General features: G+C 31.9%; 1 protein-coding gene and 3 non-coding genes across 5 annotated transcripts in view; 3 read left to right on the top strand and 1 right to left on the bottom strand.

Annotated features, from left to right (window-relative positions):
* The window catches only part of LOC114324477 (LIM/homeobox protein Lhx3), a 279019-nt gene that overhangs the window by 56048 nt on the left and 208880 nt on the right, over positions 1-14091 (bottom strand). For both annotated transcript variants that reach the window (XM_050644906.1, XM_050644959.1), the window contains one exon: positions 10318-10492. In XM_050644906.1, the coding sequence (XP_050500863.1) occupies positions 10318-10492 (175 nt within the window). The remainder of the gene's footprint in view (positions 1-10317; positions 10493-14091) is intronic.
* Positions 660-741, top strand: Trnas-aga (transfer RNA serine (anticodon AGA)). The gene has a single exon. It is a non-coding gene; the product is annotated as a tRNA-Ser (tRNA).
* On the top strand, positions 1119-1191 carry Trnaa-agc (transfer RNA alanine (anticodon AGC)). Its single transcript has one exon. It is a non-coding gene; the product is annotated as a tRNA-Ala (tRNA).
* Positions 5696-5777, top strand: Trnas-aga (transfer RNA serine (anticodon AGA)). The gene has a single exon. It is a non-coding gene; the product is annotated as a tRNA-Ser (tRNA).

Here is a 14091-nt window from a genome sequence, read left to right as displayed (position 1 = left end):
GATTTCAAAAGAAAATATTTAATTCCCATTCTAAAATACTTTCTAACTATTTACAAATTTTAATGACCTATTCTCTCTTTCAAATGAGTCTTATTTAGCATAGGCTAATGATCGAAACCTTCCGCGAAAAACGATAATGAACTATCATCTATTTCACTGAGTTTTATTTAGCATAGGCTAATGATCGACCTTCCGAGAAGAACGATAATGGTACGCGTCATTCACTTTGTTTATCTAAGCACATTGTTCCGAGTTTCGTACGCTTATTCTAATCACTTCTTAAAATTAAATATAACAATTTGTTGTATACAGGTTGTTCTAAATTTATATGCCCGAGGTTGAGAAAATTAAAAATATTTTATATTAAAGTGAATTTTGTTTATAATTATCAAATTTTAATTTTTATATCAAATAGAAATATAACAATATAAAGGTGGGAAACAGTCAGTATAATGTCAATCTATAAGTTACTATCGCTAAATTTAACACCTCCACTAGATTCATCTCTTTTTATCTCACAACTTAATATGTTTTCCATCTTTTGCGTTATTTTTCCGGTTATTAGTGCGCTCATCACTGTATATGTACAATTTTATTATTATATCCCTTATTAATAATTCACTATCGACACCGATGACCACATAACACTTTTGATCAAAGCAGTCATGGCCGAGCGGTTAAGGCGTCTGACTAGAAATCAGATTCCCTCTGGGAGCGTAGGTTCGAATCCTACTGACTGCGAATTATTTATTTTCTACATCTTTTATTATGTATTTATATAAACAATATTAGGTAATACGTTTATTTAAATTACCTAGGGTATTACAAAGATAACGGTATTGATAAAACAGTGATACGTTTCCGTATATTATAAATAAATAAATATTATATGCGGAACAATTCACAGTGAAGATCCACACGATTACGATTTATCACAGATCCACCACATTTTTTTTTTAAATTTTTATTTAAACAGATGTATGATGTATGTACTATGTACTGTAGGTTGGTTTCATTTCTATTTTATTTTATGCTGTACTGAAACGGGCGTAACTCAGATGATAGAGAGCTAACTGACTGGATTATTTAATCTGTTATCTTATGAGCTTTTGTTATCAGGGGGCGTAGCTCAGATGGTAGAGCGCTCGCTTAGCATGCGAGAGGTACCGGGATCGATGCCCGGCGCCTCCAAATCTGTTTTGTTTATTAATTTACAGAATAAATAAAAATAAATAAACTGGATCACTTTCTCTGTTGTCTATGAGTGCTCCTTATCAGGGGGCGTAGCTCAGATGGTAGAGCGCTCGCTTAGCATGCGAGAGGTACCGGCAGGGGCGGCTCTAGCTCAGCTGCCGCCGGGGTGCAAACTCTTGTGTGCCGCCCCTTCTGGGCGATAAGTTGAAGGAGGTTACAGCCTAGAAAATAAGACTTATTTCCTATATACCGTGAAGAAGGTGAACGACATAAGGGAAGCTAGATAGGTAGAGAACTATTCTTAAAATAAACCAAACAATTTTATTTATTTAGTTATATCACAATTTAATAACATCAGATATATATTTAATTAAATGAAAAGTAAGTCACGTATGTATATACATATTATGTACCAGATGTAAAAACAAATTATAAAAAATTACGTACTTATACCTATATCCGAATACATACTTATGATAATAATACACATCTTGAAATAGGTAGGTATTATTTAATGTTTGACCATATTTTTCAAAAGCTAAAATCAATTTTTCTAGATTTTCGGATAGCAAATTCTTTTATAATGTCATTAATATCTATGTCAACATCATTTTCAATGCTTATTATAGCTAGATTTGAAAGCCTTTCTTGTGTCATACTAGACCTTAAATAGTTTTTTATAATCTTTAATTTGGAAAATGATCTTTCACCCTCAGCAACAGTAACCGGTAATGTTAAACAAATACGTAAAGCAATCGACAAATTTGGAAATGTGCTAATCAAGTTATTTTTAAATAAATATCCTAAAACATCAATTGCAGAGGAGGTAGATTTTAAATAGGTCGGTAAAATTTCAATTTCATTCAGCAAATCGACTGCATTTATATCAGAATGCTTAGTTTGAAAATCTGTCAATTTATTTTGCAAATCCGCGCAATACTTTAATTTATCATTTGAATTTAAATTTTTAAAAGCATCAAGGTTGTGTAAAAACGAAAAACAGTTGTTGTGATCACTTAACAATTCGAACCTTTCATCTAATTTAGTTATGGCAGTGTCTAATAAAAAAAAGTAAAAATTTACTTTAAAGTGTAACTCTGGATTTTGTATAGCGTCATCTCTTCCTTCATAATTAAACATAGGTCTTCGTTTTCTAGGTCGTACAGTGCCAACTGCTGGAAAACTAATTTCGCAGTCTAATTCTTCAGCAATAATTTTTGATTCATTAAGCATTTCTTTATAAGCTAAGTCTGTACGACATTCAGTTAAATATTTTTTTACTTCTTCTAACATTTTAGCAGCCTCTGGAAGTATCACAGTAGATTTCTGCATAATTTTGCTTACAGTATTAATTTTTAATAAAATATTATACCAAGTTACCAAGGAACAAACAAATTTGTACGACTTTATTTTTCAAATCAAAGAATATGCCAAATTTTTTGTGTCGTTATCTTTATTTGAATCACTATAAATAAAGAACAAATCATCATAAATTTTTTCTAAATTAAAACGAAGGGCTTTCACAGCATCAATGCGGCTTTCCCATCGTGTATCGGAAAGTGATTTTAGAGTTAAAGTAGGCAGTTCTTTTTTTAAGACTTGCCAGCGCGATGTTGATGCCGAAAAAAATACATATAATTCTTGGACAATGGCAAAGAAATTTGTAACTTCCAAAGAACATTTTGCAGCATCATTTACAACTAAATTAAGACTATGCGCTGCACATGGTACATAAAATGCTCTAGGATTTATATCCAAAACTTTTTTTTGTAAGCCAATTTTTTTGCCTTTCATATTGGCATCATTGTCGTAGCCTTGGCCGCGCATGTCATTAATATCAATATTTAAGCCTTCCAAAAAATTCAATAAAAACGTCATTAATCCTTGTCCAGTTGTGTCAGTAACAGAGCAAAATCCAAGAAAATGCTCTCTTATCTCAACATTTTTTGTTAAGGGGTTAAGATAAACAAATCTAAAAATTATTGTAATTTGCTCTTCATGACTTATGTCAGGTGTACAATCTAAAATTATAGAATAATATTTACAATGTTTCAGTGTGTTAACAATGGTGTTTTTGATATTTTCTCCTATTACAGTTATCAGTTCATTTTGAATGTTATGACCAAGATAATGAGGCATATTGCGGTGTTCAGCTTTTTCAATGCGATTAATGTGCTCTGCTAAAACATTGTCAAATTTTGAAACACTTTCTATTAGTTTTAAAAAGTTTCCATTATCATTTTGAAATATCTTTTCTGTATGCCCTCTAAAAGCCAAATTTTGTCTAGCCAAAAACTGAATAATGTATATAATTCTTTCAATAACTGCCATCCACCTTTTTTTTTCACGGTCCATTTGGGCCTGATTAATCGAATCTACAGTTCTTCCTTTCATTATATTTTGTTTTAAATCAACATATTGTCTCACACTTTGAAAATGTGCTACACTTTTTTCATGTCGTTCTATATTTCTCGATAAATGACGCCAATCTTTGTAACCTATTTCATCATTAAAAGCATTTATTGCACTGCTAAATAGTTTACAGTAAAAACAAAACACAGAATCACTAGATTTAGAATAAACGAGCCAGTCCCGTATAACCGTTTCATTATTTCCTAGTTTCTTAAGAAAATACGTAGTTGAAAATGATCGATTAGAATCATCTAATGGAAATGTAAAATTTTTTATTTGTACCGGACCTATTTCAAGTAGTGAGAGCTTGACATTATCTGAAATACTTTGTGGCCAAAGGGCAGGATCTGTCAATGAATCGATGATATTCGCATTCATTACTGAACTCGAATTATTACTGATATGATCAGAAAATGCAGTAGTTGTTACCGAGGCTGCTGCGGTCGGTGTTAATGTTGCTTCCGATGCTGACGTTGCTGAAATTTCTTCCATCGGAGTATCAGTAGAAGTTTCAGTAACACCCATCATTGTATCTTCAACAGTTTTTTCGAAAACTGGATTCATATCTGAACTTGTTGATGGTCCTGGTTGAACTTTCTGAAGAAACTTGCTTATAGAACTCGTGCATTTTTTCACTTTTTCTTCTTTTTCCAGTTTCCGTTTCCGATATTGGAAACCAGAAAGTTTTTGTCTTCCATCAGCCATCTGCAATAATTTAAAAAAATAAATAAAAATACTACAACCCTCTAGCCAGACGTGAGTTTCATTAATGTACAAAAAGAATTGTTTTACAGTCCTCGTTTAATAGGTAGTAACTTTAATAACATTCTTACCTTGAGTTTGACGATGCTGTATCTCTATGGGCACTTCTGCGGTTTTTCAAAACTCACGACACTGTACTATTTAATCAAGTAAAGTTAAAATAACGTAAAGCAGGAACTCAAGAAGTCACTGGTTTAAATTCAAATTTCAGATAGAAACTAAAAATTTTTTAAGAAAACCAATTTTTATAAACTTTGAAAGGCGGTCCTTTCCCCATTAAACCAATGGGACTCCTATTTCTTTAATTGTTAAAATGTCTCCTCCCATCTAAAGGGTTCCTAATTTTCGTAGAGAGAAAATATATCAACGTCATCTATTCTACGTAAATAGATATTTAATACAAAAGATTTTTTACCATTTTTCAAAGGTTTACCGAGAAGGATTGACCTTTTTTTGGTAACAACTTCCGCTCGAACACATTTAAGATTCACAGACGCCCCCCTGTTGATTCAGTTCTAAGAAGCTTCCTAAATTGAGTATTTTCTAAAAACTTTCAGATTTGTTCACGCCGAGACAGTGGCGTACACTTTAAAGTAGGCTATATAATATACAGCATATTAAGTGTAGGTAGGTACATCTTAGTAAAAAAGCGTTTGTGCATATGCGTATGTAAACATGGAACTTGTCATTCGTTATGATCCAGCTGCCGCCCCCTATAACCTGCCGCCAGGGTGCCCTGCACCCTTTGCACCCCCGCTTAAGACGCCACTGGGTACCGGGATCGATGCCCGGCGCCTCCAAATCCTTTTTGCTTACTAAAAATGTTAACATATTTATACTCCTCAAAACTCATAAAAAGACCTCAAAACTCATAAAACATCTATTGCTCGGTTTTGGTTCATGAATTACATATTCAGATGTTGAATGTGTTGTTCAAGAATGTTATGTCTATTAAAGTCTAGTCTAGACCTTTACGAATATCACTTTTGTACAAAAATTAATTTTTTGACAAGGTACTTCATTATAAATAGCTTAGGCCTCAACGCGCATAGGTTAAAATTTCATGCCATATCTAGCAACATAGCATGAATGAAAGCATTTCATGCCTTATTGTTGTTCTAAGGCTTATGGCCCATGTGTAATTAGACTGGAACTATGTGTTAGTCTAATAATACAGATCTAAGCAGACTTGTCGTCTGGGCTATTGGTTTCCTAAGAAACTATTTTTTTATACATAGGTATTATAATAGTACAATAATTATTTTTTTATATCCCTTATTAATAATTAATTATCGACGCCGATGACCACATTATACCCTTGGTCAAAGCAGTCATGGCCGAGCGGTTAAGGCGTCTGACTAGAAATCAGATTCCCTCTGGGAGCGTAAGTTCGAATCCAACTGACTGCGACCTTTTTATTTATTTGTTTATATTGGTAGGGCAAAATATGCTAAATTTGCAGTCACTCGAGCGTTATGGGGACCTATTGGGTTGTGATTATTGAGTCCTAAAACCAAAAAAAAGTTAAGTGAAATTTTCCATTTTAGTGGGGACTTTCCATTTCTTAATTTAATTTTCCATTTCCAACAATTGATTATAGCGCCAGCTACCCATAATTCGAAAAAATGTCTCGAATAAAATTTGCTTTTTTTACGTAAAGAATCCAAATCTGCAATAAAAATTTGGGGGTCCCATTTAAGATTTTAAAGTAACCCCCCACCCCACCTTCATGGGGGGTCGTGTTTGATACCATTCGATAGATTTTTCAAAAACATTTTGAAAGTGCATTTTGCAGTTTTTCGATCTGATGTTCATTTTGCGAAATATCGCGGGGTTTGTATTTAAAATTTTAAATTTACCCCCACCCCTCTCCGTGGGGGTCATGTTTAGTACCATTCGATAGATTTTTGAAAAATACATAAGACGTATTTTTTAGTTTTTCGATCTGACATTCATTTCGCGAAATATTCGCTTTTTTTATGAAACTTTTTGACTCACCCATTTTTGATGGGGTGTCAGATTTTTGAAATATACACTCTTTTGCATGTACTTAACTTACCTTATCTTAATCTGACAATTTTGAGTATTGTTAAGGATAGATTTTTTTTTCGGGCCCCCCTTAACGAATTTCCCTGTGTTAAGAGCCAATATATGGTAGAGGTACACCTGCAGGGTGCCAGGTTTCTCCCCATATGATAATCTAACGCGCTCGAGTAACTGCAAAAATCCCCGCTTGGGCTGCTCTACCATATTCTTTATGATATATTTATATAAACAATATTTAATACTTATGACCTAGGGCAGCGGTTATCAACCTTTTTGAGTGATGTACCACCTATACAGTTATTTTTATTATTTTTGGTACCACCTATATTTTTAAATTGTATTATCAATACTTACTGGTATTACTACTATACTATTTTAATTTTTTCTGTGTTTTGTGTACCACTGCCAATAATGATATGTACCACCAGTGGTACATGTACCACAGATTGAGAACCTCTGACCTAGGGTATTACACAAATTCCGACACAAATAGAGGAATTAATAAAAACAATTGGCGAGCGGTTTACGCTCATAAGCAGAGCATATATGGACTAATATTTTTGCATTTCTAGCACACCAAACCTTTTTTATTCCATTTGATATATTTCTCAAAGTTGAATTGAATTTTTCATTAATTTTTTCAGGTGGACCTGAAATTGTTATTAACAAATAGCAAAAAAAAAACAATTTCCCGAATCGCTTCGAATAAATTTTTTTAGACGTATCTCATCGAAATAAATACTTTTTCTTTCTTGGTAATTTTTCGAAAAATACTTACTCTTCGAGTTATTTGCATTTTTTGTTGGAAAAATGCCTTCATAGTTTGCCTAAATTAACAATTCGGCAAATTGGTTTTTGTTATAAGTTATTTTATTATAATAATTTTCGACTCACTTGGAAAAATAAAAAAAAAACAGTTAAACTTTGAAAAATTAATATAGTTGAATAAAAAAGGTTTGGTGCAGTAAAAATGAAAAAGGTCGTACATTCAAGGTTAAACCCTGAATATACCACGTCTTTTCTTTGTTAAACCGCTCGTCTATTATACAGGGTGAGGCAAATAAAGGATCTATTAGAAATATCTCGAGAACTAAAGGCAACAGAATCATAAAAATTTGAATTATGGGGTTTTGAAGGGTCATCTGTTTAATGAAAATATTTTCATCTATTTTCTACTTCCGGTTATACCGCAAGTTACTTATAACTTCGATTTTTTAAATGGGGCACCCTGTATTTTTTTACATTTTTGGATTCTCTTCGATATCATTTTTCTTAAAATATGTGGTTTTGTAATGTTATACAGGGTATTTTAAAAGATAATTACGTTTTTTTATTAATTTCGTAGCAACATTCACACCCTGTAGAATTGTAATAGTTTGACATCTAAAACTCTACTTACGTTCAAATGATTTTTAATATAGTCTACTATTGTTAAGAATCATTAGTATAGCTAAATTTTTAATTTTAGTATACAGGGTTGGTCGAAACTCGGAATGAGTATTTTCCGAGTTTTCTCTGAGTATTTTAGTATTGTAATGAAATGATATTTTATTATAATTTTTTATTTCTTAAGCATTCCCTATACCTAACTGCTTTAATTTGTGCTTAATTGTTAATCGCACCAACAATCTTAATTACGTACAGTCCGTCTAATTTACTTACCGTTGCACGTCATTATTTTTAGAGATCTAAGTTGACATTGTTGCCCAATTACAAAAAATTCTTGAATTCATTGTCAAATTAATCAAATACATCACATCATTTTTGCGGAAGTGGATTATACAGCAAGCAAAACAAATTAATATTCAATGTAAATAAATAAAAACTTTAGAAATAGAAAACAAGAATTAAGTTATAATCTTACGTTAAAGTACATAATAAAAACAGTAAATATAAAGAAACAAATAGTTATAGTAAAGAATAAAAACAAATATGAAGTGTAATCACCGTAACTGTCAAATAAATGTTACCAATTTATGCCAAAATATCACCTTCGTTCGATTACAGTTACAGTGTGTTCCGAACAAATGTGCTTCATAAAAACGCTTTATAATCCATTTATACAAATTAAATGAAAAATATTATTGTGTATTTCTTTAAGTTAACATTAATAGAAATTTTTAAATATTATTTCTACGCGTACATAATAAAATATGTCTAGTGGCTGTAATGCCAATGTACTCGGCAAAATGATTCTAAAAAAGAACACATCTACCGCCTAAATATTTCGTGTTGGTATCATGTGACGTTACGAGCTATGACGCGGATGACGTGCAACGGTAAGTAAATTAGACGGAGTATAGGTATTTTGATAGCTAAACCATTATTGGTCATTTTAAGGATCAGTCTGAATTAATATGTATTTATTTCTGAAAAATTATTTGTGATTGAATATTTTCACGGCCAACCTAATGAAATTTTACTATTTTTTCTTGCAATTAATTTTTAGCTTGAATCACCAATAACTCACAAATTAAAACAGTTGAATATAGGGAATACTTATAAAATAAGAAGTACCATGAAATATCATTTCATTACAATACTAAAATACAGGGTGTTCCATTTAAGAAAACTGAGAAAATATTCATTCCGAGTTTCGACCAACCCTGTATACTATACTAAAATTTCAAAATTAGCTATACTAATGATTCTTAACAATAGTAGACTATATTAAAAATCACTTGAACGTAAACAGAGTTTTTAATGTCAAACAATTACAATTCTACAGGGTGTGAATGTTGCTACGAAATTAATAAAAAACGTAAATATCTCTTAAAATACCCTGTATAATATTACAAAACTTCATATTTTAAGAAAGAAGATATTGAGGAGAATCCAAAAATGTAAAAATATATAGGGTGCCCCATTTAAAAAAACGAAGTTATAAGCAACTTCCGGTATAACCGTTTGTTATTTGTGTTTGTGTTTTTTTTTTGTAAAATATATAACTAATAAATTATTTTTCTTTATTTATTTGTTACATTTACATACAAAAGTAGTTTTTAAGTGTTTCAAAAATGTTGTATGTTGTGGTTGTGTTTTTTTTTGTAAAATTTTTTTGAACATAGTTATTCAAATCAGAGTGAGCAAAATATTAAAGCGAATAATATTACAACATGATTCACACAGCCTTAGCTCATTCCTCATATCTTCCACGATTTTTAAAAAACTCACACTCTTTTGTTATGTAATATTTGAAGTTTTTGATATGGAATTGGAATTCAAAATAACTCTATGCACTGAGGCTGAAAGCATTTGAGTCAATCGCATTCACGGGAAAACTTTTAGAGAACTAATCGGCAGCAAATATTTCTTGAGGATTTTTTGTCCGGAATTTTTTGTGGGGATATTTTGTCTAAAAAATTTGTGGAAATTATTTGTCCGGGATTTTTTGTGGGGATTTTTTGTTAGGGAATTATTTGTACGGGGATTTTTTGCGGAGATTTTTGTCCAGGGATTATTTGTCCGGCGATTATTGGTCGGGGGATTTCTTGTCCAGGGATAATTTGTGGGGATTATTTATCCTAGCTTCGTCCTAGCGTTAAGACGTCACAAAATCGAATTTCCGGCCATTAAAAAGAAGCTAACCATAATAATAAAATTCTTCAGGTGTAGTGTGCCTCACTACCTTCTACTATCACGAGTCGCCCCTGATTTAACTACCTCTTCCATTGCATTTGAACCACACTCTATAATGCAGTCCACACACTCTAAACTTATTTTAATAATTTCGCATGTGTAAATGCCCTCAGTGTCCAGAGCTGTTCTGTCTGTGAGTTATTTTTTAATATACCTTTCTGTTAATTATTAACTGATTTTAGATCACCTTTTATCTTAATGATATTAATGGTGCATTTATAAACGGTCAATCTCTATTAACTTAAAGTTAGATCTGATACTTACTTGAAAAAATCATCTTTACAAAAGAGTTGTCCGTTTCTAGCGAAGCATTTGTCGGTTAGTTGTACTCTGCAGTCGCTGCATTGAAGGCATTTGGCGTGCCACGTCCTATCTGCTACCTTTAGAATGAATCTGTCCAAAATCAGTTCGTGACATCCTCCACATTTTGGGATTGTAGCTGCAACCAACAATAAGAGTTTGTAATACTAACATATTATCTAATTAAATGGGTAGAAAGTGGCGTTTTCATAACACAATCATAAAATATAATAAAAGGAAAAGACAATTGATATTACTATAGTCGAACACAACTATTAGCATACCGGTTAGTCCAGAAAGCCACTGCGCATCTGCTAGGAAAAATATTCTAATTCGGATTTTTTGCACAATCTTACTAAAAAAGGACTCCTTTTAACAAATTTGCATGTTGCCAGGATCAAAAGTTGGTCAAAAATTTTTTAAACGTTTTTTTTTTGTTTTTTTACTAAAATTTTTTTTTTCCATGGAACAAAATTTTTTAGGTTTTTTGGATCATTTCAAACAGAAAAGGTCTTTAGTGACTTTTCTCTAAAGTTGATAGTTTTTGACATATAAGCGATTAAAAATTTAAAAATTGCGAAATCGACCATTTTTAACCCTCAAAAACTATATGAAAAACTGAAAATTTGAATGTTGCCAAGGTAGATTGATATTCTTTAAACATCGATTGATGAAATCCCGAAGAGTTTTTTGCAATACAATATTCAAAACTCCTATGTTTTTTAATTGATAATCAAGCGTGCGCGACACTATTTTCCACCGTTGCATGTGAATGCAGTATGGTGCAAATGAAAGGAATAAATTCGTTATTTCGTAAACCGGCGAATTTAAGGAAAAATACCAAAAAAGGTCGATTTTTATTTTTAAGTTATGATATTGTGACATATATGGTATACTAGTGACGTCATCCATCTGGGCGTGATGACGTAATCGATGATTTTTTTAAATGAGAATAGGGGTCGAGTGCTAGCTCATTTGAAAGGTTCTTCAATTATCTATTCAGTAATATAAACATTTACATAATTATTTATACAGGGTTTCCAATAGTTTAATTTTTTTGTCAATTTGCCAAATTATTTAATTTAATAAAAAATTTTTGGACACCCTGTATAAATAATTATGTACATGTTTATATTAATGAATAGAGAATTGAAAAACCTTTCAAATGAGCCAGCACACGACCCGTATTCTCATTTAAAAAAATCATCGATTACGTCATCACGCCCAGATAGATGACGTCACTAGTATACTATATGCCATAATATCATAACTTAAAAATAAAAGCCGACCTGTTTTGGGATTTTTCCTTAAAGTCGCCGGTTTACGAAATAACGAATTTATTCCTTTCATTTGCACCATACTGTATACACATGCAACGGTGGAAAATAGTGTCGGTGGTGCAACGGTGGAAAAAACAAAGGGGTTCTTGATATTGTATTGCAAAAATCTCTTCGGGATTTCATCAATCGATGTTTAAAGAATATCTACCTACCTTGGCAACATTCAAATTTTCAGTTTTTCACATAGTTTTTGAGGGTTAACAATGGCCGATTTCGCAATTTTTCAATTTCTAATCGCTTATATGTCAAAAACTATCAACTTTAGAGAAAAGTCACTAAAGACCTTTTCTGTTTGGAATGATAAACCTAAAAAAAATTTGTTCTTTGAAAAAAAAAATAGTTTTAGGAAAAAAACAAAAAAAAAACGTTTAAAAAATTTTTGACCAACTTTTGGTCCTGGCAACATGCAAATTTGTTAAAAGCGGTCCTTTTTGAGTAAGATTGTGCAAAAAATCTGAATTAGAATATTTTTCCTAGCGGATGCGCAGTGGCTTTCTGGACTAGGTTACTTATAGGAAAATCTAAATTAAAATAAAACTGCTTAATACCTCAATAGAATATTTTTCAGGTAAACGAATAAGTATTTAGGTATGAATAAATTATGTCTAATGTATTAAGGTCTGTCACGTAATAAATACTTTGTTATGAATACCAATTCGACTCTTCCCGAAACGTCCACAGGACATAAAGTACTTAAAGTGTACGAAAAATTATAGCAAATATGCATATGGATTTTGATAGTTAACACGACACGACGCCTGCAGCTGGTTACAATGACATGACAAGAAAAAATTCAGTTCTCTCTGCTATTCAGTTGGGCAACAGTTTTCATATTTCCGTATAATTGCATAAAAAGTTATTTTATAAAGTGTGTTCAAAAAGGCAGAAACTGAATCACCTGTAGAAAATGAGCAAAAAAATTATCAGTTTTCGAGGATATCAGAATCGAGTCGAGAGATAGAAGACGAAGATTTTTCCGATTCCGTGGAAATTTCTTCCAATCGGCAAGTCCTGACCGCTTGCAATAAGTATTAGGCCTGGATCCCGATTACCAAAAAAAGTTTATTAATAGCAAGCTGAAAATTTGTTAATAACTTAACGGTGTCTAGTCGGACAAAGTTTGATGTACGGGAACACTGGAACAGGGTAAGTTTTAATTGTGGAACAGGGAACAGGTTTAGAACGTCAGACTACGAAAACGTTCCATGTATTTTGTCGGACAGAACTTCGAATTGATTTGTTACCCTTTGATTAAACTCTCATTCAAAAATCAGACTGCTATTTACCACCAACCTAATTCCTGTCATTTGACATGTTCTACGTGTCGGTGTCGGACTTATTATGCTCAACATATCTGTCGGACAAACATTTTTTCATATACATATTATGTATTATATAAAGCTTGGTATTGAATAAACTTAAAAACAATCTGCTAGTTTTCAAAATCATCTTGTCAGGATGACACATTCCACAATTAAAACTTCCCCTGTTCCAGTGTTCCCATACATCAAAGTTTGTTCGATTAGGCACCGTTAAGCGATTAACAAATTTTCAGCTTGCTATTAATAAACTTTTTTTTATTACGCGTCAGCCAGGCCTATATTATAAGAAGTTTTCTGGAGGGCCAATCCAATGTCAATTTGTTCTAATTATTATAATTTAGAGCAAGAAGTGACTAAAAGTAGACTAATATTTTAGTAACAAAAAAATCAAGCTAAGATTACCGATTATTTTCCAAAGAGATGACAACCTCGAAGAAGACGGCGTGCCATATCGATGAAGTACCTAATGACAGCAAGAAATCTAGAAGAGGCAACAACCTATAACAGAATACCAAGGTAAATAGGGATAGAGACGGCAGCCGCCGAAAATCTGTTATCTCATAAACAAAAAAATCTTAAGTCGTAAATCATACCATCTTAAGACCATGGAGAGGAAGAGACATAAAAAGATCGCAATATAGACAGATGGTATGACGACTTAGAAAAAAAAACAGACGGAACCAAATTGCTAGTAACTAGCCCAGAAACAAACTTTAAATTGGAAATCAAACTATAAAATAATAGTGAGAAAATATTAAGTTGAAGTGAAACAAGAAACAGAAAAAGGTTCTTCTTAGTGCTTCTAGGTTCTGTACAGAACCTAGAAGCAAAGACATCTTGTCTTCAGTGTACATCTTATTTACATTCAATGTACATCTAATGTACATTCAATGTACGTCTTATGGACATTTTTGTTGGTCACTTTTCAGAAAGCAATCTAGTGTCCATAATTTTTTGAATACATACATAGCAAAAAGCCTTTAGGTATCGGAAATAGTTCCTATAATACGAAACTTATACTTTAAAATATTACACAAAATACCTTTTTTATTTCTCTTTATTATAACTTTATTATG

The sequence above is a fragment of the Diabrotica virgifera genome, chromosome 1 (genome assembly GCF_917563875.1).
Source record: "Diabrotica virgifera virgifera chromosome 1, PGI_DIABVI_V3a".
Taxonomy (NCBI): domain Eukaryota; kingdom Metazoa; phylum Arthropoda; class Insecta; order Coleoptera; family Chrysomelidae; genus Diabrotica; species Diabrotica virgifera.
The sequence above is the reverse complement of the archived record's forward strand: the minus strand, read 5'-3'. Positions and strand labels throughout refer to the sequence as shown.